The sequence below is a fragment of the Marmota marmota genome, unplaced genomic scaffold (assembly GCF_001458135.2).
Source record: "Marmota marmota marmota unplaced genomic scaffold, marMar, whole genome shotgun sequence".
Classification (NCBI taxonomy): Eukaryota; Metazoa; Chordata; class Mammalia; order Rodentia; family Sciuridae; genus Marmota; species Marmota marmota.
The window spans coordinates 24749461-24775091 of record NW_026000057.1 but is presented as its reverse complement, the minus strand read 5'-3'; the positions used below and the strand labels follow the sequence as shown (position 1 = coordinate 24775091).

General features: G+C 34.8%; 1 protein-coding gene across 3 annotated transcripts in view; it reads right to left on the bottom strand.

Moving 5' to 3' along the window:
• Positions 1-25631, bottom strand: part of Grid2 (glutamate ionotropic receptor delta type subunit 2) — a 1429152-nt gene that overhangs the window by 349434 nt on the left and 1054087 nt on the right. For all 3 annotated transcript variants that reach the window (XM_048813623.1, XM_015484559.2, XM_048813622.1), the window contains exon 10: positions 9610-9807. In XM_048813623.1, coding sequence (XP_048669580.1) covers positions 9610-9807 — 198 coding nt within the window. The remainder of the gene's footprint in view (positions 1-9609; positions 9808-25631) is intronic.

Below are 25631 nucleotides of genomic sequence, written 5' to 3'. Positions count from 1 at the left end.
CGCTGATCTTTGTGCTGGCTACTTCTTCTTCCTTATCTAGACATTGTGAATTATAGGCATTCCTGCCACCCCCAACTTGACTCCCCAGGAAATGGAGAATGAGAATGGTAGAAGCTGGTATGTGACTTTCCCACCTGACTTCATGGGAGGAAGACCCCTTCTTCCCAAGTGCTGCTATGGATGCAAAAGGGCAAAGCACATGTCAGGCTCTCTGAACTCTCTTCTCAAAGTTAACTTTCTCTTTTATCTATTTTTTGTTATTTCTCTTTGAAATGAAAATAATAATACTCATTCTCTTTGCCCACGCTCAAGTGGAATAATTTAAGACATTAAATAACCATCATGTGCATAACATTCATATTAATCAAACACTTCCAATTAAGCTTTTATAATGAAGGTGAGGGGAATATCATATTTTGTAAGCTTTGTTTTTTACATTTCTTTCCAGTCATTTAGACATTTTTTGCATGGGTTCCAAGATGTCCATTTAATAATTATTCCTAGGCAATTCCATTAGGATGTTTGGTACAATAAAATCAAAATTTCTATAGCCAAATTCTCTATCTCTGTTTCCCTTTCCAACCTGCTTCTCCTTCTATACCCCCTCTTTCTGTCACCACATGTCTTTCTGCTCATTTTGCTCTGCTAAATTTCTCACCAAGTCTCAGCACCTCCTTTATCTTCCCCTCTGAGTTATCAAGTTCTATTAATTACATCTGAGCATATCGATTGTTTTCTCAAGATTATTCTTTTTATTAATCTCCTATTGTTGTTGTTTTAGTTTAGACAATTCTTTCTTCCTCTCTGGATTGCTGAAAAAGCCATTTGTCTTTTCCTTTTATCACTCTGATGAATTCTCAGGCCTACCTCAGCTCTCTTTTTAAAACACAAATTAAATCACATTTTCTCTTATGTAAAAACCTTTTTATAATTTTCACTGGCTAAATGATGAAGTTTAAACTCCTTAGCACGGCAGACCTGCTTTTATAATTATCCCTATTGTTGCCTCTCATACTCCTACTCATCTTTGAGACCTAGCTCAAGTTTTTCTTCTTCAGTGAAATCTTTACAACACCCCAGGCAGAAGTTGCTATTCGGCCCTGAGTTGCCATGGTACCCTGTATGCATTATCCCATGGCATTTATCACACTGAGTTTTAATTATTTATTTACACATTTGTTTTCCATGTACACTATTAGATCTTCTAAGGCAGGAACAATACCTTCTATTTTTTTTTTGTATCTATGATGCGAGGCACAGTGCCCAGAATATAACATGCATTCAAGAATGCGTGGGGATGAATGGATGAATATAGGGAATTCTGCTGTGTACTTGGCATACAAAGTAAACACAACCTCAGCCTTCTGTTTCACAAAAGAGGAGCTAAATAAAAAGGGGCTATGTAAAATATACATGTGTTGTATGTGTGTGTGTGTGTGTGTGTGTGTGTATGAAGAGAGAAACATTATATATAGCACATGCATAAACACACACACTATGGTTCAAATGGGTGGTTTGAAAAGATGTGGAATAACTGTTCTCAGTAGACAGGATTATCAAGTGATAGGAGTGATTTGATTTGAAAGCCATATAGGATAAAATGTGAGTTTTGCTGGGGATGAACATTTGGGGAGATAAGCCAGGGCAGCCTGGGCAGACTGAGGCTGAACAGGCTGTATATGAAATGAAGAGTGGTAAAGTGTAGGATGAATGTAGAAGTTTTCATTGTTTTTTAGAAAAGGGAAAGAATGATAGTCTTTCTGGAAAGAAGTGAGATTTTTGAGAAGTTTAGAGATGCAAATCATCTGTCACATCCCAAATTCTTCTCCATATAATTTTATTTTTTGTCTGCTATTCATTACCATATCCCAACTCCATCTGAACTTTTTCAAGTGTGAAGGTCTTAAAAATACCTGGACTAACCTATTTCTGAGTATTATTTTTTTTCACTTGGCATATAACTTGGTTTATTAAAATGTTTTTTTGGGCCACTAACTTTAGAACTCTGTTCCCCTCTGTAACTGGTAAAAGGGTTAAGTAAACACTTGGATTCTGGAGCCACACTGTCTAGATTTGAATCACAAACTCCCTACAACTTGTCTATGAACATGGGCAAATTATTCCACCTCTCTGATATGTTTCACGATATGCAACATTTGGATCATAGCAGTTATACCCCATAGGGTTGTTGTGAGTACTGAAGAATAAGTAAACATGAAGTACAAAAGATGGTGTCAGCGCTCGTAAGCTCTGTATAAGTGCTAGTTTTTATTGTTTGGTCAGTTTCAAACTATGTTTTTGAATTCTTTGTAGGTATTATGTTAAATTGATTGAAATATGGGCATCTAATTCTAGTAATGTTCCATTTTTATGATGGAATATAGAACCAAAAATCAAATCTAAATATGTATAACAGAGTTGCACCTTTTAAAAAAACACTAACCAATTATATTTCAAGTGCTTATTTTTAAAATGTTGTACTGTGTTATAATGGATGCCTTTTCCATCTATGTTGCCTATCAGTTTCTTCTTTTGAAACTCTAAGTTCTTATCTTTTATCTTTACCTACTGGAATCTTTGTATTTTTGTATGGGTTTTATGTCTGCTTTGTGGAGCAGTGCAAAAGTGACATCAATAATTCAAAATATCAAAATATTGTTTGCAATATTTTGCAGCCTTTGTTTCTAATTTAACTTATTAAGCTTATAATATTTTTTCAATTTAATGATGATTAAATTTTTGTACATGTAATTATTGATAGTTTCTTTATAACTATTTAATTATTTTTGTGCCTCTGAGGATATTGTTTTGCTTACTTATTATTCATTTCCCCCTTCCTCTAAGGACATCCTGCTTTTCCTTGGGGAAACTTCTCCTTGGGGAGTACTTCCCATGCTTACTCCAAGTGTTCTGCATGAAGCCACCACTCCTTCCTTCAGTACTGGAGTGGGCTCTTGGCACCCTGATTCTGGGGATACTGCTTCCTCTTGGAAACAGAAGTATGCAATCAGAGCCAGTGTGTACTCAAGCTGAGGCTCCAGGTTGGCACTGTTGGTAAAAGAGAACTGATGTTTATATTGGTATAGATAAGAGGCTGAAATCTAGGCCTGGAGCTGCTGAAAGTCAACTCACTGCCAGGAAAGGAAAGTCTGCCTGAAAATTGGAGCAACCACAAGGAAAACTGAGCCGAGAGATGGAGAGAGCAATACCAAGGTTAACGAAATGAGTCTGGGTCTCATCCCTGGGCAGTTGAATTTTGTGAACCATTAAATTGTCTTTTCATTTCAACTGGATTGTCTTTTGCAACCAAAGACACCTAATTAATATTACTTAGAAAATATGGTGAAGTTATTTTTAAGATGAGAATACCATTTTCAAGCAGTGAGAAGGAGCAAGGACTGTGAAGGAAATTGAAAACAGAGGGGGAAGTGGGGTCAAGAAAGGCAGAGGGACAATTCAAACTTCATCTATATACTGATCTGCCTCAAATGTGCAAGTCCATTCCAGACCCCTTGCCTGAACTCTAGACTCATATATCAAATTTCTTCTTTCATTTTCTGTTTGGATAACTCCAAAGAGGTCTATTGATAGTTGTTAAAACAATGGTCTCCAGAATCAAACAACTTAAACTCAGATCCTAGTTCTTCCACTAAATAGCTGGGTGACCTTGAGCATGCTACTTAAAATCTCTATGTCTTGGATTTTTATCTATTTTATTAAATAACTATCTATTTTATCGAATCATTATGGGGATAATAACTAATTTATTGAATCACTGTGAGAACTTAAAGAGCCAAACCTATAAAGGACATGACCGTTATTATCTATGTCCAAAATAACAGTCTTGACTTCACCCTATATATTTTCTATACCCAAATATTTCTTTCCTGAGTTTCCTTTATGCCAGTAAATGAAACCATTCTCAATGCGGTTGTAGAAAAGTGAGACTGAACATGACAAGCTATATAAAAAAATGGGCTTAAAACTGAAGGAGGAAAAGGCCCCAAATTTAGCCTTGCAATAAAAATGAAACTTCTTTTTTTCATAAAGACAAGCTTAGCAGGCTGTGGTAGTTTGGTTGATAGTAATGAGTGCCTGAAAGATAATTATCTAATGTAGATCTTAAAATAGTACTTAACTGCTATATATTATTTGATGTGGAAGTATTTTCTAGATACTAAAGTGTTATCAATAAACGAAACAAGAAACATCTTCTCAAATCAGCCTTACAATCTAGAAGGGAAAGTTGACTGATCAAGTAGGTAAAAATGATAAAATCTTGATACATGTTATAAAAAACAACAAAACAGAAAAGAGGGGATAACCAACGTAGAGATCAGAAGTTATTTTTTTGAATGGGGTGGACATGGAAGGCCTTTTCTGAAAACTGTTAATCGGAAAGTAGAAGAAAAAAAAATGAGGTGGAAGGAAGAATAACAGGGGAAGAGCATTCTAGACATATGAAACTGAGTATTACAAAGGTCAAGTTGAGTAGGAGGAAGAGAAAGGAAGACCACAAACTTGGAGCATGGTTAATAAGAGAGAGATAAAAGGGATCACCAAAGTAGTTGGTAGGGCAGATTAAGTAGATCATTTTTAAGGATGAATTTTACTGAGTGAAATGGGAAACCATCAAATGCCTTTCACCAGAAGAGTGACTGTTAACTCTGGCTGCTGTGTTAAAAAATATATTGAAGGAAGTCAAGAATGGAAAGAGGGAAAGCAACTGCACCTCTTTATCACTTCAACCCAGGGAAGGGACGACTATGGCTAGGGCAAAGTAGCTAGTGGATCTGGTGTTAGATGTGAAAACAGGATGTCTTTTCTTACTGTTGTGGTTAAAAGCCTCAAGTTTAGAAGAGATCATTGGCTTGAGTATTTCTCTCACCTCCCCATCTAATCTATCAGCAAATCCTGACAGATAATTTCTAAATATATTCTAATATAAATGTTGAATTTATTATGTTTTAAAACATAGACTCTGGGGGAATGATTTTACCACATCAGAAGATGAGATGAGATCTAGTTATTTTCTGTTATGGTTTGGATATGAGGTGTTCCCCCAAAGTTCCTGTGTTAATGAAGGAACATATGAGGTAAAATGATTGGATCATGAGAGCTGTATCCTAATTAGGTCCATCCTAGTTGAATAGACTGACTGGGTGGCAACTGTAGGCAGATGGGGCATGGTTGGAGAAGGCAGGTCACTGGGGAAGCTCCCTAGAAGGGTCCGCCCTCTGATCCCATCCCCTTTCTCCCTCTCTCCGATTCCATGTCCTAAGCACCTTTCCTCTGCCTTGACCTTCTGCCATTATGTACTGCCTTACCTTGGGCCCAGAGGAATGAACTCAGTCAACTATGGACTCAACCTCTGAACTGTGAGCCAAAATAAACTTTACCTCCTCTGACTTGTTCTTGTAATGTATTTGGTCACAGCAAGGGAAAGCTGACTAACACACCTTCCTTGCAGCATATTCTTGAGTTGATTTTCTTGGTTAATCTTAGCAATAGCTTTATTCCACAGAGATGGATACTGTGATTCAAAGATCTACTTAGACTCACATCGATAGTAGATGTATCACAGGTATCCATAGCTAATGCCTGTTTTATTCAAGGCTTTTTGTGTTGCCACTAAGGATAAGAGAATAAATGGAAGGATTTTAAAGTTAAAAAGCAAGGAAACAAGGGACTAACATTAGATGCTCTTAGTCTTTACAGTAAACCATAAACTTTCAAAATGAGAAGCATGCCAGGAATAAAAAATTGGACTTGACTTGAGATTTGGAAAGTATGGAAAATGTCTTGAATAGCCATTGTAGGATTTAAATAAAGGATCAAGATCTAATGAGTTAAAGAAAAAAAGTCAAAGTTCTGCTGACATTAGCCCCTAGGGTACTGAAGTGAACTTAGTCAAGTGTCATTATCTTCTATAGCAATGACCTATGAACCATGTACAGGATCACACAGAGTGGCAGTGGAGATGACCAGAGAAGGCACAGAAAGAGATCAAGAGCTGGTGGGTGACTTGGGCAAAAATATACTTTTACTTTGAATTTTCATGGATTGAGACCTCACTTTCATCATTTTTCTTAATATTCTAGAGACCTGAAGTTTTTGCCTGTTGTCTTAGATAGTCAAGGCACTTGATTCTTTTTCATTATTGATGAAACTCCATGCATGTGATCTCCATTTTTATTTTGTCAATTACATATGCTTTCTGAGGTGAACTTGTCTTATTACCTCTACCAGAGATACTGCACCATCATGTCTTCACCTGTTCTGAAAACTTAGACATCTAGTTAAATATTGGTCTTTATCCTAAAATTTAACCAACCTAATAGATTTCTCTATCAAAGTAGATATTCCTCACAACAATCAGTTTGGGCCACTGTTTAAAAAACTATTTATAAGACAAGTTTTAGGTTTACAGGTTGAGCAGGAAGTACAAATAGTTTCTTCTATTATTGACATGCTACGTTAGTGTGGTTCCAACGTTATTGTGATGAACCAATATGAATACATTATTAACTAAAGTCAATAGTTCACTGTTTCTACGGTTTTGGCAAATGCATAATGACAGTGATGTATCCACCATTACAGTATCAGTTTTACTGCCCTAAAAATCACCTGTGTTCTACATATTCAGCTCTCCTTAATGGGCCATTGTAAACTACTATTCTTTTTATGTATTCTGATATTCTACTATGATCCTCAAGATCAAAGATAGTTGTTCTATATTTCAGTCTCTGGTTATCTCTTTCTAATCTACTGGCTCATTCACTTTTTCATTTATATAATCTACTGGATCAATCGTATTTTCATTTATATTTTACTTATTTTTCAATCTCATTTTGATGATCTGATTAATTTTCCCAAATTTTTATCTCCCATTTTTTTTTCCCCTGAGATTCTCTCTCCCTGATCAAGGCCATGCTTCCTTGATCACTCTAGCTATTCTTTCATCTCACTGATTCTTTTGCCAAGTTCACCTACCATATTTTAGCCTTGATATGGATGTTTTAATCTTCTCTGCTTCTCCACTTGGGCTCTCAATCTCAGCTGTAGAAAGTCACACCTTTGTGCTGACTAGCTGCAATGAAAATGCCAGTCTTATATAAACCTCATCTTGATCTTCAGTGCCATGGATCTATCCTTCATCCATTATGAAGTCAGTCGAGTCCCTCAGTATCTATTTCAATCTCTCACTACTCTCCTGTAGACTCTTAGGTAATACCTGTCCCAATCACTGTCAACACACTTCAACTCCTATTTTTTTATACCTTAACTTTATTTGTTTTATTTTTTTTAAATGTGGTGCTGGGGAACAAACCCAGTGCTCACACATGCTAGGCATGTGCTCTACCATGAGTCACAACCCCAGCCCTCAACTCCTATTTTTATCAAGAAATTTGAAGTGATGAGATATGATCTTCCTCAGCCTCCCAATCTTGACCTATAGATTAAAAAGATACATTCTCACCATCCTTTTTAAGTATCAAGGAAACATCTTTACCTCATCAAAATTAATTCTCAATTTAATGCCCCCCTTCAATCTACTCTGGGATCTTTGTCCTTCATCTATTAAATTCCTTTTCTCAAATTATTTTTTTTTCTTCTCCTTCCTCATCTTATAATTACACTCAAGTCTCTGTGAGCTTAAAAACAAAACAAAACAACAACACCCTACCAAAATCAAAGATGGTTCTATTATCTTTGTCTCTCTTCCTCTCCTCTAAATTTTCTAAAAGAGCAATATATAGACAGGCCACTTTCACCTTTTCACTTCCGCGTTTTTACATAATCTTTTGCAGTTTGGCTTCTTCTCCCATCATTGTACCAAAACAGTGGTGGTTTAGGTCACAAAAAACAGGCAAGGACTGGAGGATGTTCAGTCCTTGAAAATATGACTGTACTAGGTGAGGTCTGCTTTTATATGGGTCATTCACTGTGGGCCCATCTTAGCTCAGGTGATAGAGCTCTAGCAGAAAGTACTTTACTATCTAGTACATCAGAGTGTTTGAGATGATGGAGTTTAAGGCAGTAAGAGTGGTCAGAGGAGCCCTCAGATCTGTGTATAAATCTCCCTTGAATCCATTTTTTGACACCTAAACTAAAAAAAAAATCAATTTTGACACCTAAACTAAACATGCAAATTGTGGGGGCTCCCTATAAAAAATCAGCAGAAAAGAATAGGAAGAAGTTTGTAAGAGACAAACAACAGATTCCAATTTTTGCCTATAACAGGGAGATACATATTAAATGTTGAGTCATTCATAGTAAAACAAAACAAAACAACAAAAAAACCCTAAAAACAAAAACAAAAAACTTATACTCCAAATTTGATTATCTGGTAAGATTATCACTAAAAATTGCAGCTCAGTAAACACATATTAAGTCAATAAATATTGAGAATATGCCACCTACAGGACTATACTTCAAGATGGTCCAAAGAAAATTTTTGGCTTCAAGTTTAATGATAACAGAAGTTCAGATAAATAAAAGGAATAAAGAACCTTAGCATTAGTAGATAAGCAGTGAAATACCGATTTTTAATCTTTTTTACCTTTGAAAGATAACTAATTGCTTAAATCAAACCTTTATTTTTTTGTGAAATTAATAAGGCATGCATATATAACTACAGTAGCACAAAGGTTAGGGTGGATATAAATGGAATTATATTGATGAAAGCTCATTAATTTTTGAAATTTGAGGTGGTGTAATATTAGTTTTAGATAGAATGCTTTCACTTAAGAATGCATGGTGTAATCTGTAGACTAACCACAAATAAGAAAAATACAGATATAGGTCAAAAGGCAACCCAGACAATAAAATCAAATATTAAAGTAATTTCAATTTATATCCCTCTCCGAAAAAGGTCAGGAAGAGAAGGAACAGAGGAAGAAATATATAAATGAAACAGTAAATAATAAATCTAAACCCAACTATTCAACAATGTATCATGAAGACACTGTACTTTTAAATGTATATGCATTAAATAAATATCAGAGCTTCAAAAATCGTAGCAAACACTGACAAAGCTAAAGAGATGTTGAAATATCTTTTTGAGAATTGAAAGAACAAGAGAAAATATAATTATAAATGCAACTTGTTTCGTTACCCAAACTAAATATTTAGCCCTTCAGGGATCAGAATTCATTCATTCACTCACCCCTCCCTCCCTCTCTCTCTCCCTCCCACCGTCCCTTCCTTCCTTCTTTCTCTTTCTTTCTTCTGTTTCTCTGGTTCTTTCCTTCTTTCTTTCTCTTTTAATAACATAGCAATTTTAAAAGACAACAATTGTATGAATTGTGCTTGAAAATTACATTGTGATTTTCATCATGTACTATATCTTGACAAAATGTTTAGAACATGAGTTGCCAAAGGTAAAGGCTTCATTTAAATTCTGTTTTATTATAGAAAATATTTTTAAATTTAGTTTCATTTTGTCACCTAATTTTATTTCCAAAAATTTCATAAAATAGCATTTGGTGAGGTTTTAATTTGACACCACAACCTAATGCCTTGTAGTTCACTTATTTTAAATGAAATTAAGGGTTCCAGGGGTTACAGTTGAATCTTTAGGTATAAGACAAATAAATAAATTCTTACCTTAAAGACCAGCTCTCCTACCAAGCCATTCCATGTCCCATCTTCTTGTGGGCTTCCATACTTATGATCCGGCGCAACATAAATTTCATAGTTAAAACCCAGGTAGTTAGATAAGGCATCCAAAACATCAATGGAAAAGCCCTGGTATTTCTTCGGCTTACCCAAGACATTTTCAGAGACCATTACAAAAGGCTCTTCCTACATGGAAATAAAAGAAATTTTGATGTCAATCAAGATTGCTCCCTAAAAGCAAAGACTAATTCTTTAAAGAACTTTGCTTACAAAGTCCAAAATCTGTCTTATGCTTTGAAATAATTAACTTAGTATTATAGTTTATGCATTATTAATGAATCATATTATTGAAAAACTTTTAATCACTTAATTTCTTATCATTTCTTATTTAATAATTTCCATATCAAAAGTAGGATGAAAGTGACTGAAAAACTTCAAGAGCCATGAGTTTATTATCACCTTAGGATCTATCTAAAATTAATTAATAATACAACAGGATGCATTTACTGTATTTATTACCATTTTTATTTATATTTGTTAAAGTACATAAAATTTTATTTTGACAAATATAATATAGAGATATAACTGTGAAAAGATTGAATATTTTAAGTACCTATAAATTAGCCAAAAGGTATTCCATATCATATTTACTAAAGTTTTTTGCTAAACAATTTTATAACTTTGATATAAACATACATTTTATTTGCAAAAATAATTTCTCTACTACTACTATAAGAAAAATCACTTACCTTTTTGGTATACTATCTAATTTGGTAAGTTTACCAGATTGATTTTTACTGCTACTTCCATTATATACTTACATTTTTGTCATTTTGAAGGGAAGTACTGGGGATTGAACTCAGGGACACTTGACCACTGAACCACATGCCCAGTCCTATTTTGTATTTTATTTAGAAACAGGGTCTACTGAGTTGCTCAGCATGCTTTTTCTGAGTCTGGCTTTGAACTCCTGATTCTCCTGCCACAGCCTCCCAAGCACCTAGGATTACAGGTGTGCACCGCTGCTTTGCCTGAATTAGTTATTGTAATGTAACTAGTTATTGAGGTATCCTTTTTTGTCTTTTAAACTCTAACAAATAGTTCAATGTCATTTTAGAACACTTAACGTTATGAGGGCAAAATTGGTATGAAAAGACAGTGTCAGGGGCTAGGTTGACCATAAACTCGGAGGAGTTCATCAGCCTAAATGGGTATGTGTTAACAAGCCAAAGATTATTCCCCCCAGTATAAGTAAAGCTCTCCAAAATTGTTCTGCAACTTGCACACATACCCAGGCAATGCATGTCTCTTGTTATGTGTCAGCCTCAATTTGTGTTAACAAGCAGGGAGAACAATTTTTCGAAGCCACCCTAACTAAAACTCATGCAGCAGGGGGGACCACTATTCATTATACCCCTGTTCTCTTTGACCGGGGAGGAGAAGGTATATACACCAAGTTACAGTCAGCTGGATGCCAAGGCACTGTCGGTAAGCCCTCCTGCTGGCCCATTAAGGCCCCTACAGGGGTCTCTGATGGTGGAGGACCCACTGATGCTGTCAAGCATCTTTAGATAATCAAACTTTTAAAACCCCAAATCCCTGAGCTCACATATCATCCCTTAATGCTGCCTAAATCCCAGCTCCCAGATTTAGATACCAATACATTAGATATTTTGGAAACTACCTTCTCCTTGCTTAATAATTCCAACCCCACCCTTGCTGGTGATTGCTGGCTCTGCATGACAACAGGGGCAATCATGCCTATGGCAGTTCCTATTAATTCTATCATAGACAATGATAATACATGCCAACCTGGATTTCCTTTTAAAGTACAGCCTATAGGCACTTTGACATCATGTCTTTTAGGCGCGATGCAGAATAATACTTATGATATTGATGTTGGAGTTACTTCCTTTGGAAATTGCTCAACAGTACAAAATTATTCCTCACCCACCCCATCTCGTTGTCCCCCCAATGGCACAGTTTTTATGTGTGGAGGAAACTCAGCCTTCCCCAGGCTTCCAGCGAATTGGACCGGTGGCTGTGTTCTTGCCTTATTACTCCCTGATATAACTATTGTCCCAGGAGACGAACCTCTACCCATTCCTAGCCTAGACACCTTAGTCAAGAGACACAGGCAGGCAATACAGGCCTTACCATTCCTTGCCAGCCTTGGAATAACAGCTGCTGTGGGCACAGGTACAGCTGGCTTAGGCACGGCTATACACTCTTACCGTCGCCTATCTCAACAACTTATAGATGATGTACAAACTCTATCAGGAACTATTAAAGATTTACAGGACCAAATAGACTCCCTGGCAGAAGTGGTCCTTCAAAACAGACGAGGCTTAGATTTGCTGACAGCTAACCAGGGAGGTATTTGCTTGGCCTTAGGGGAAAGATGCTGCTTTTATGCCAATAAATCAGGCATAGTACGCACTAAAATTAAGCAGCTTCAAGAAGATCTAGAAAAGAGAAGAAGGGAACTATTTGAAAATCCCCTCTTGACTGGGCTTAATGGATTTCCACCCTACCTTCTTCCCCTATTAGACCCTTTGTTGGGTTTACTTTTAATGGTGTCCATAGGACCCTGCATTATAAACAGGCTGGTAAAATTTATTAAAGAACAGATTAATATTTTGGCCTCAAAGCCCATACAGGTCCACTATCATCGTCTGGAGATGGAAGACCGCGCTGCCAACATTTAAAAGGATGTTCTACCCTTCTCTCAGGCTTATTTCTTAAGTTTACATCCCCACAGATCTCTCTTTCTTATATATAAGTGTAAGTAACAGCTCTGACCAACCATCTTCTGCCCTTGCCATAAGGGTTAAGTTATCGCTCCTCCATGGCCCCCTCCGCTTGGGGGAGGACGCACCCATGGAGTGAGGACGTTAGGCCCTAATAACGGAGGGTGCAGGAGGGACTGCAGGAGGATGGATCCACGGATCCCAAAACCCAAGACCTCTGAGTGACACGCTCTGGTGCATGGCGGTTGGCATGCTTCTCCCTCAAAGCTGTCTCCTCCAAAAACATGCCAAGGCCACCATGAAATCTCCTAGTGAAGACGCTCGCTCGGGTCAGGAGATAGTCTAAGGCCTTCTAGAGGAACAGAGCCTCTATCACCCCCTAAAAACATGGCTGATAAGGTATGGTCAAATATTTTATATAAGAAAGGGGGAAGACAGAATTAAATAATCTATTCTTTACTTTGCTAAACTTGTCCAGAAATATTTCAGCAATAGTAATATTTATAATAACCATTCATAGTATATAGAGTCCATCCAGCCCTCTGGGCAGGCTAAAATCTTTCTTTGGGTTTAAGCCAGAAAACCTAAAGATTTTCTTTTTGAACAATTTTTCTTTAGGGATACACAAAATAGCCTTTATTGAGATGTAAAGCAGTATTTTGCTTTTGGCTGTTATTCAAAGACACTAAGTAAATACCTAATAAAATCACTGCACCTGTTGCAAAAATATTGTCCAGTATAATGCTCAATTTTCTGCCCTAAAATTCACCATGGACTAAATGTTTTAATTGATCAGGATCACAGAATTTCATTTGCTGCAGTAATGCCTTTTTTTTTTTTAAAAAAAGGATGAAAATAATGTAACTAGTTATTGAGGTATCCTTTTTTTAATTTTATTGCTTAGGTCATTTTAGAATAAAATGAATCAGTAAATGGATGGTTCAAAAAGGGCAGATTACTACCAATTGTTCCCCATTAGTGAGTTTCTCCTTTTATTACAGTTATTTTTTTCCTTTTTAGACCACTAAAAATAAGGACAACCTGTAGTCCTAATTTAGGCAAGGCAATTCCATGTGACTAATTCCCGCCAAAACAATGTAAGCAGTGTGGTTTCTGCAACATATTTTGCTGTCCTTCCTACTATTTGCCAGCTGGTACGAACATATGATGCCTGGTGCCCTGGTAACTATCTGAGACCATACATCACAGACAAACAAGACAGAAATCCATGTCTCTGACACTTGAAATGCCATACCCGCCTGGCCCAGCAGATCCTCTCTAGAGTTCTATAATATATGGGGGAAAAAAAATCAAGAAACTCCAATATTTATTTAGTTAAGCTACTGACTTTTTTCCTGTTATAGTACTATTTGATGCTAATGAATATTGATAGATTATTAAATCAGTAGGTTAGAGATGTTGAGAATGAAATAGAAATTTCTATTAGTATTAATTTAAATATAAATGGCATACATGAGTAAAATTTCATTTCAATTCTTTAATGTCAATGTATAAAATACAACACATCTTGATGATTATAAATTATTTATGTATTTTAAAGTATGTAATAAAATTTCCAGACAATTGATAAAATTTGCTGCTTTTGATTATTTAGACAAAACATACTATGGCAATGACTACTAAGCATTGTGCAAATAATCCTAAGTGGGTCCTAAGGTCATTAGAATCAGAGCAGATTAAAGAAATTCACAAATTAAGATCAAATTCAGGGAGCATGTAAATATGACCAGGAAGTTCTGTAATTAATATGATCTTAGATGCCTGTATCATGTAATAAATGATGTAACAGAAAGCATGTACTTCTTCATATGCCACCCATTGATGTCTACATTAAGAACATCATCAACTGGCAAACCAAACCAATTGAATGAACATTCATGGAGAATCTTATTGGGCTGACTATTCTGTCAACAATTTTGGGTCATAAGCATTCTCTATTTTTAAGCACCTTCAAACAGATCTCTTAAGTTGAGCAATAATTTAATCACCAAGAAACTCAATAAACTCCTTGAGGTAAATGATACTTAAAAAATTAAGCCATCAACTACATTGTGTAGCTAAGTGATAAATGTGGCAAGAATAATATACCAATGTATACTTTTATATAAACTACTAATGGTTCATTTTCATTTATATCTCTTTTGAGCAACTGTTCAATATACTTACTAAATTGATACATTTCCTTAGTGTGCTAAGTTTCTTCCTAGAAATGACTTTAATTTTGCTTTTATAAATCCCAAGATAAGCAGATCCCATTCTCAGATCTGTTGTTAAAATCTGCTCATGGCAATGTCAACTAGAATTGATTAAAGGTACAGAATAGAAATGGTTATACTAAAGGTTCTTTTAAAGAGAGCTGATGAATTATCAATGAACATGCCTTTTAAATTTTATGCTCTAAATAAACCTTTATTCTATCCTCTCATTTGTCACCTGGATCAATATTATTTTTAAAGACTTATTTTTAAGGTGTATTACAGATTTAGATCACTCTTTGTAAATTCTAACTCAGGTCTGTTGTTCTCTACAAGGATGCACAGCCAATATATTGGACAGGTAAACCTAACAACAGAAATTAGATTAAAGCTCTGGGAACAATAATAGAAGAGAAACTTCTTTCTTCCGTGGTAATACTTAGCTTGGTTTAATCAGTTTTATATACACTTTTATATATGCACTTACTTCCAAAATTTATTTACTCATTGACTTATCCATATAACATCCATTAAGCAGCCACTGCATCAAAGAATTATGCTTAGTAGAGTTAGAAAGATGGTAAAAAGGCATGGGCACCACTTTCAAAATAATACATAATGTACTCAAAAATATAAAGCAAAACAAAAATAACACACATCATAATGGGTACCTTGAGATCAAGGAAGAAGGACAAAGGAAACTAAAAAAAAAAAAAAGAAAGAAATATGATTTGGGTATTACCAGCCATGCACTTTCTTGCTAAATAAGAAAACTTAGGAACAGAAAGTTTCAACTCAAAGTCACACAATAAGTTACAGAAAAAGAAGTCATCAAAATTTGTTTTACTCTAAAGACATCTCTCTAAGTTTCCACTCAATCCTTTGGATTAAAAACTAAGATTGCATAATTTGTCTCTAATTTTAATGTCTCGACTTTCAATTGTAATTGTCTTAAAATTTCAATTTAAGTTAGTATAACATTGATAGAGACTCCAAATGCCTGTCAGGAAAAAATGAAAACACCACAATCCTCTTTGGTGGAAAGTATCTTCATTTTAGATTTCACATTATTACTTCAAATAATGTCTGAATAAATTGTTTTAGAAAAAATCAAAGGCATCAGGTAAAATGAAATAATACTTCAGATATTAGAACTAGCAGACAGATGACAGAAATAGATTTCAAGAATTCAGATATTAGAAATTTTGACTGCTATTATAAATATTATGCCTATTGAAAAAATATATATAAAAGAAATGCATATATTTTTTAATCGGCAGAAACTGAAAACTACTTCATGATAGAGTTGAAAAACAACCAATCAGAAATTCGAGAATTAAAGTTGGTGGAATGAGATGGAGATCATTACCCTAGGAACATGTATGACTGCACATATGGTGCGACTCTACATCATATATGACCGGAGAAATGAAAAGCTGTGCTCCATATGTGTTCAATGAACCAAAATACATTCTGCTGTCATTTATAACTAATTAGAAAAAATAAAAATGAAAAGAAATTCAAGAATTAGAAAATATAATGACAAAAGGTAAGAAATTAATGATTAAGTTTACTAGAAACAGATGAAGAATGAATTAGTGAATTGCAATAGGTCAAGATTAATACCTAGAGTACAACAAGAACAAATGAAAAGATGGAAACCCCCAAAGTAAGAATGGAGGAAATGGTGACCGGAAGGCTATGGATTCAGATGGTGAAGATGGTGCAGATCATTATCCTGCACAGGTCAGCAAGCCAAAAGAAGTCAGTATCAGAGTTGGAAGTCAAGTTGGAACTGCAAGTACACTTCTCTACGAGGAGCAGCAAGAACTGTACATCTGGGCTTTAAGGTGAGAAGTTATTCTTGATCACTCAGGGTTCTTGGGAAGTTTCAGTGATGTTTATTGATACATAAATAGATGATAAAGTGCAAAAAAAAAAAGAAAAAGAAAAAGAAAAGAAACAAGAATAGAGGAGAAACAGGGAGAAATGGTTTGATGATTTCAAGTATGGTCATACATATAAAGAAATTGGAGCTATCATTCATTTCTGATGGGCATGTAAATTGGTATGATCATTTTGGAAAACATTTTGACATATCTAGTAGCATAGAAAGATACTTATGTACAAGTTAAGATTGCCTTTTTTTGAGTGATACATAAATATTTATCTAGTATGAAAATATGCATAATTATGTTCTGGAAATTCCACTGCTTGGTTGGGCACAATAGAGAATATTGGGCACCAAAATATATGTCCAAGAATGTTGACAGCAGCATTGTTGGTAATAGCCCAAATATGGATATAACATAAAAGTCCAAATTGTCCATCAGCATGAAAAAGATAAATTAATTGTTGTACATGGATGCAAGAAAATACTAAAATTGACTAGACTAGAACTATACATGAGCATCAGTAAATTTTTAAAAGAATGACTTGAGGGCTGGGACTGTGGCTCAGTGGTAGAGCACTCGCCTGGCACGGGTGGGACCCAGGTTCAATTCTCAGCACCACATAAAAATGAAGGCATTGTGTTGTGTTCATCTACAAAAAAGATTCTCTCTCTCTAAGAAAAAAGAAGAAGAAGAAGAATGACTTGAATGAATTTAGTGAAATCAATATTCCCCAAATCACAATTTGATTTCATGTATGTAACATACAAAAACAGGTAAAAATTACAATAGAATTCAAAGCTTTATAGTGGGGACACAATAAAGAAAATCAAGGCCAGGACTACTCTGGGTAGTCAGCTCTAGGATGCTGAGGAAGGTCTGATTAGACAGATGCACAAAAAGCTGGGTGTAGTGGCATGCGCCTGTAATCCCAGTGGTTTGGGAGGCTGAGGCAAGAGGATGTCAAGTTCAAAGCCAGACTCAGCAAAAGTGAGGTGCTAAGCAATTCTGTCTCTAAATAAAGTAAAATTTACAGACCCTGTCTCTAAATAAAATACAAAATAGGGCTAGAGATGTGGCTCAGTGGTTGAATGCCCCTGAGTTCAATTCCTGGTACTGTCCCCCCAACCAAAAAAAAAAAAAAAAGATGGGCAAGGGACAGTGGATCCTATGAAATTACAATTCTTTCCTTTTTGTCCTGGGCAGCTATTCATTAATTGATGATTCATATTTTCCCTATATGTGTGTTATAATGCAACATAAAAGAAAAACAAGGAAAAATGTGTAAGTTAGAACCAGATAATGTTAAAGTGTTTGTTTTTTTATTTGGCAGAGAACTAGAGTTTTTATGGAGGCATAGAATTACAAGAAAGTAATTTCAAAAGTAAAGTGCAGAAGGTATTGAGGCAGGAGGGAGGATTAGGAGCCCTTTGCAGTAGCCTAGATGACAGGAGATTATGGCCTATGTCTATTTAACATACATTTTCAATATCTAAGTACACAGCTTTGAGTGTTTTACAATATGGGCAGAGGGGAAAAGGGATATTATAAAATTCTGCTGCTAAAATTCATTTTCCAGCAATTAGTTTCATAGAGTATTAATAGGACTTGAGTCTAAATTGGTGAAAACCTGTCTGCTGATTAAATGAAAACAAATTGCAGACTACGATCTGCTGATCATGTGCATGACAGACCCTCTAAGCACACGCCTCAGCAACTGGAATAAATGAAGCTTTAAAAGAATGTCAGTAGTTTATCAATCTAAGTGCATTAGCATGAGGATTCATAGACCTGCTTATAGAAAAGTGTGTTTCAGTGGTTGATAATTTTTATATTAGCAAGAATTTATTCACATCACTTGTGGGGTTATTGGATAATAACTTCATAATTCTGAATTTGTATTCAGTCACTTAAAAAAATCTCATGCTAATTGCTTAGTTGATTTACAACACTGTTTGCAGCTTGCAAATTTTACAGTTAGTTCCCATATTTTAATAATATGTAATATTGTTTGCTAGTGATAGTTTTATTTAATTTGATTTTTTTATAAGATACAAACTACAGAATCTTCTGCCAAGACTTTATCAAAGGCTGTTTAAAGGTTTTATTAGGCTTGACTTTACAGAATACCAGGATGGCCAGAACTAGAAAGAAGTTACTACAAATTCCTTAAAATTCTTCTCACACACAGCTCAAAGACATTGAAGAGAGAATGAGAATATTTCTTAATGGCTTGTTTAAAAATGTTTTTCCATAAAACATGCTCTCGGCTGAAGCAAGCAAGAGTTGTCTTTATGCATGGTGTGAGTTTCTATTTTGCTTAGGGAATGACACATTCCACTTTGATATATGCAGAATTAATGATCACCATTCTCCTTGGAAAAACCTCATTATCTTTTGTAGAATGTATATGAGTATTAGAAATTTTTATAAGTTCAAAAAGGCTAGAGATATGGAACTTGTTATTAAAGAGACATCAAGACATCAGGATAGGAAAACAAACCTAAGGAACAGCAGGAAAGGAAGGAAGAATCTAAGTACTGTAAAGGAGATACCTGAGTTGCATGGAGAGAAGAAAAATGACATAACTATGTACAATGAAACATTTTTAAAAGAATTCTTGCTGAATGATATATGGAAGAACAAATGTTTATAAAACATTGCCCTTACCTTATTTTAAGATACCTTTGCTTATGTATTTTACCAGACAATAAGAATCAACTATAAGTGATAGAAATAAAAAAAATAAAAATCAATTCCCAAGCCCATATTTTATATATTATCCCTGATTCCTATTTTGTAAGCAATTATTTAAGTGAACAAATACTTTTAATTGAACATAAAGTAAAGCTATTAGTATTCAAGATGTTTTATTTTAACAATGGAATATTTAGATATTATTTTCAAAAAATGAGATGATCACATGTTAGTGACTTAGAGGCTAGATAGAGAATGGATAAAACAAAAAAAATTTACATGAGAATATGAAGAAAATAGGATACTATAATGGGAATAAAACGTTAACTAAGAATATAGGTAGCCACAATAACCTAAATCTCATTAGTTCTCAATTGGTTTTCTTTTCTAAAAAAATTATTTGTTCTTTTTAGCTATACATAACAGTAGAATGTATTTTGACATATAGTTTTCTTTAACATACATTTGAAAATGCACTTTAGGAGACTAAGATCTTATAGACCACATGATTACCACTTATAAACTGAGAAATACTAGATTCTAAGATTGTTTTCTGAATGTAAGTGCTGGATAATATTTTTGGTTTGGTAAAAATTTTCATATATTACTAAATTTAACGTGTAAGTGAATCTTACAAGTGCATACCCACATGCAAGAGGTGATTCTGTTCCATAAATATTTGTTAAGGATTAGGTACATTTTACTTTTCAAGTAAAGTTATCTCAAGGAAAACTATCAAGAACACATTTTGAGATACAGCATACTGCAGCTGTAAGGAGTGATGGGCTATACCAGATGTCAGACAACTATAAGATAAATAATTGAATAGCTTGGCAACATTTAACTTCATAATGATGATGTTATGTATAAACTCTCTGGTTAATTAAATCATACCCTTGTTAAAATTTTATGAAGGACAGGGATGTTAACAAATTTTCTATCAGGATATAGAAGAATTTAATAAATGTAAACTAAAGTGAATTAAATATTGAAATATAGCAAAAATCCATGTAAATATTAAAAATAAAAGGCATATAAAATTAAAAATATCTTAGGACTAGTGATTTTTCTATCCAAAACAATATTACTTACAAGAAAAATAGCAAAAATTCAGTACCTTGTTTGATCATTCAAAAGAGCATTACTCAAAAATGGCATAATATTGGCACCAAATCAGACATGAAGACCAATAATATAGAATAGAAGACACAGAGATTAACTCACATAAATAAAGTTATCTCATACTAGACAAAGTTGCCATAAATATACATTGAAGAAAAGATAGCCTCTTCAACAAATGGTGCTGGGAAAACTGAAAATTCACATGTAATAAAATGAAATTAGATCCCTATCTGTCACCCTGAACAAAACTCAAAGTAAAGCAAGGACCAGAGACCCTGTACCTACTAGTAGAAAAAGTAGGCCCACATGTCCATCATTTTGGCTTAGGAATAGAATTCCTCAACAAGACTCCTAAAGCACAAGAAGTAAAGTCAAGAATCAATAAATGGGATTTTATTAAACTAAAAAGCTACTTCACAGAAAAGGAAACAATCAAAACATGAAGAGAGAGCCTACAGAATGGGAGAAATATTTGCCACATGCACTTCAGATAGAGCATTATGGAAGCTAAAAGGATGTATAAAGAACTCAAAAAACTTAACAGTATAAAACAAATAACCCAATCAATAAGTGGGCAAAGAAACTGAACAGACACTTCACAGAAGAAATATGAATGGTCAACAAACATATCAAAAAATGTTCACCATCACTAGCAATTAGAGAAATGCAAATTAAAACTACACTGAGATTCCATCTCACTCCAGTCAGAATGGCAATTATCAAGAACACAAGTAACAATAAATGTTGGGGAGAATATAAGGGAAAAGGCACATTCATACATTGCTGGTGGTACTGAAAATTGGTGCAACCATTATGAAAAGCAATATGGTTCCTCAGAAAACTTGGAATGGAACCACCATTTCACCTAGTTATCCCACTCCTTTGATATATACCCAAAGGACTTAAAATCAGCATACTAAAGTGATGCAGCCACATCAATGTTCATAGCAGCTCAATTCGTAACAGCTAAGCTATGTAACCAACCTAGGTGCCCTTTAACAGATAAATGAAGGTTCCCTTCAACAGATGAATGGATAAAGAAAATGTAATACATTTACACAATGGAATATTACTCAGCCATAAAGAAGAATGAAATTATGGCATTTGCCAGTAAATTTTATGGAACTCAAGATTATCATGCTAAATAAAAGAAGCCAATCCCCAAAAACCAAAGGCTGAATGTAATGAAGGGGGAGGAGTTGGAGGCTCACCATATTGTACAGGAGAGACTGGGGGATATGGAGAGGGGATGAGAATGGAAAGACAGTAGAATGAATTAAATATGCTTCCTATGTTCATATATGAATACAGGACCATTGTAACTCTACATCATGTACAACCACAAGAATGGGAAGTTATACTCCATGTGTGTATGATATGTTGAAATACATTCTACTGTCATGTAATAACTAAAAAGAATAAATAAAAGAATGCTACTGCCAGCTTACAGCAAAAATGTAGCCATGAATAGGATGAACAAAGAGCAAGCATGTCTATCCCAGACATACCTTGTAGTGGGAGTGACAGACACCAAAACAAACAAGCTTTGTATATATTATGTATGTGGAACAGACATACACATTACTTCATTTGGCTGTTGGGCTGTGAAGGAAGATTAGACAAATAAAGAGAACAAGGAATATGTGAGAAAGGGCTGTACCTTCAACTAGGAAGAGCATCTATAAATACAGCATTGTAGACAGAGGGCAGAGTAAGTACAAATGTACCACGTAAGAGTCTCGGTGATAAGCCCAGGGAGAGAAAGAAAATGCTCTTATGGCTGGAACTGAGGGAGCCAGGGTCAGAGTAGGTGATGGGTTTGGGTTGGGTGGAGGTTGTAGAGGGTCCTCAGGCCACTGGGATGACTTTAGTTATAACTTCAGCTGAGAAGGTAAGGCATTGAGATAGGAAGCCAGATGGCTCTGAGCAGAGGAGGCAAATAGCCTGATGAGTTTTAAGTTTTATAGAAGATTGTAGTTAGTATTGATAAGAAACTGGAAGAGGCAAAGGATCAATTAGGAGTCTTGGGCAATAAATCTGGAATAAGATGATAATGACTTGTTTGTAATGGATTTGATGAGATTAAATCAGACTAAGTATTTTTTGGAGCAGAGCTAAAAGGCTTCTCTGCCATTGGATGCTGTGTTGTAAGTACTTAAAGGGAAGTGATGCAATGCTATTCTGTACTTCCTAGAGAGTCATAGTGGAGGGCTTAGTCATCAGAAGAGGATGGATTTCTCAGGCTGTCCTTGAATGGTTTTTATTTGGAGTATGTGTAATGATAATTCCATTATAGGAACTAAAATTCTGAATCAATAAAGTCTTCAAGGTTAGCCTTCAATATAGAAGCAAAGCAGTATTTTTAAAATATTGTAGCACTGCGTACAAATTTAATACACATTCAAAGTTAATAGAAGAAAGCATGAAAATGTGTACATTATTTTTTAAATCTTTGCATAACCACTACTCATAATCATTTACAAGAGAAATATTATTTATTAGAAGAAACAATAAAAATTAAAATCATCAGAATCTTTGAAGCTTAAGTTTTAAAAGACCAAATTTCAATAGACAACTTTGAGGGTAAATTATTTATTTTTACTCTCCTAAAACACCTTTGAGAAATACAAATTAGAATAAGAAGAACTATTTTATTTATTGCTTATCAGATTGGCAAGGAAGAAAAAGAATGTTAATGTTTATCAGTAGAAGAATAGGCATTATTATACACCACTTATGTGAATTAAAATAGGTAAAACTTTTCCAGAAAATGAACTGACAATAAGAAAGCAAATGCCTTAAAAATGTTCATATTATTTCATCTGGTAATTTTGCAGCTAACAAAAAATCATAAATGAGCCTAAGTTATCTTAGGAAAAAGTTGAAAATAATGTAAGTGCCCAGCAATAAGGGATTACAGTTTTAGAAAAGTCTATCTGTATGGCAGACTATTTATAGGCTATTAAGTCATCAACCTCAGTATAGAAATGCCTGCTTATAGTCATATTAAGGGCTGAGCTACAGGTTATTTTTTTTCTTAAACCAAAAGTATTTTTAAGTTCACATTTTATTTTCCTTCATCTTATAGAGAAATCCTTTCATTTGCATTCCAAAAGAGTTGAGTAAATGAAAAATAAAAATGTTAAGTTTCAGTTAGAATGCTGGGAATTTTACACAATATTTGGTAAATTAAGGGATGTTTGAAGCAACTCTAAGAAGTATTCATTATGTAGCTTAAAAAAAAACTGTTGCAAGTCTCTTATACAAACAGTACCTAGTTCCCTTAAAAGTATTCATGTCTATATAACTAAGTGGGAATAAAATGAACAGAACTACCCACAGTATGTGAGTGTTTAACACTTGAAAATAATATCAGTAATAATAATGGCAACAAAACTTCAAAAAAGGACTTAATATGTGCTGGGCACTTTCAAAATATTTTTTGTATATTTATGCCCAATAATCCTATAAATTTTGGACCATAATTATTTTCATTTTTAGAGATAAGAAAACAACTAGTAAGTGACAGAAATAAAAGAATTATGAATAATTTGTTAATTTTTCTTTTCCACATTATTTGAGGTTTTGTCATTTAAGGTAGAATACTTTTATATAATTCCTACAAATAAGAGAGTCTGAAACATGAAGGAGAAGCCAGGGTTGAAAATCAAATTGATTATAGTTTTCAAGAAAGTAAATAAAGTCATTCAGTGATAAAAACTAATAAGAGCCAGGAACAGAACTCTGGAAGAAAAGATTCCAGTGGAGGAGGCAGAGGGGATAGAGAGGTAGAAGGGTGTCAGGGGTAGGCCTTCTTGGAAGATGTAAGTAAGGACAGGGTTTCAAGGAGGAGGTTACCAGATTCCAACTGAGATATGAGGCCCAACTGATAAGTCCTGAAAGCTCCCATTTCAGTTGTCTAATAGAACTTGAAGACATTTAGAAAAGCAGTTTCTTTGGAGAATTGAAACTAGAAGCCAAGTTTCAGTGGTTTTGTAACAAGGACTTGGATTTTTCACTTGGGCCTGCAAATATCGAATAGGTAACTCAAAGCAATATAAAATACTTGCCATCTCTGCTTCCATTTTTCATCTTTCTCCTTTGTTCTGAGTCACCTTGGATTCCGGGAATAACAAGTCTGATCAATAAACATCTTGTGATGAGTGGAAAGTTCTCCCCACCCCAGGCAATAGCAACTTTCTTATTGCTGACAAGCTCCCACCTGACCAATCTTGAGATAATGATGGGACAGACCATGCATGACCAAGATCACCTGCTTTGCCAGCTGTGTAAGTCCTCCAGCTGTGCACACACCCAAGCTTTGTCCTCATCGTCCTTTCTGCAAAACCTCCAGTCTGTATCAGCCCCTTGGACTAAGGGCAAATGATATAAGTACTCTTGTCTTTCTGGTAGAGCCACCTGTTCTGCTTTTTACCATTTCATCAGGGGCCAGACCTGACCTTGGGGACTCCCAGAATCGAGTTTCTGGTTTAGGACTCTGGTAACAGAATTGAAGAGTCTAAGACATGTGCGTGTGAAAAGAAATAGTAAAGGATTTTGGTAAAAGAATTAAAAAAAAATTTAAACCTTGAATCTATATTTAGGCTGAAGGATAAAGCAAATAAAAGAAACAAACCCTTTCCTTCACATATCTCATAATTTGCTCTTGCACACATTACCTCTTTGAGTTCCTAGAAATCTTTTGCACGGTTATGATATAAATGAGAGGACTGAAACTTGAGGGTACAGTTGAGAAATAGTGTGCTCAAGTCACAAAGCTAATAAGAAAGACTGGAATTTGAATCTTGTAATTTCTCATGCTAAAGTCTATATTATAAGCCATTAACCTAGACTTCCTTCATCAGTCTATGAGCATGTTGTGTGTATCTGGGAGGGGGACAGAAACTACTTGGTGATAAGAGAGGAAGAACTTTTTTTTAAACACATGGTGTGTTTGTCTGTCTGTCTGTCTCTGTCTCTGTCTCTCTCTCTTCCTCTCCCTCTTTCCCCCTACTCTGAAACTCAAATTTTTTTTTACATGTAAAATAAAGGTATTTGCACTTTCTTCTCCTTCCAAGCTATGCTGCAATTTTTGTCTGAAGTTCTGCCATAAAGATTGACTTAAAGTCAAATCATTTGAAATTTTATCTTAATTTCCCTTATCTGACTAAAGCACACCCTCCTGAAAATACAGATGCCATAAACCCTCCTCCAAGAGCATTTTCTGCTAACTCTAACAACGAAAGAGACTGCAAACTGAGGCCCGAACCATATCCCTCTCTTTTTGTTAAATTGCAGTATAAATTTTACCTCTGAGTATTCTGCAAGTAACT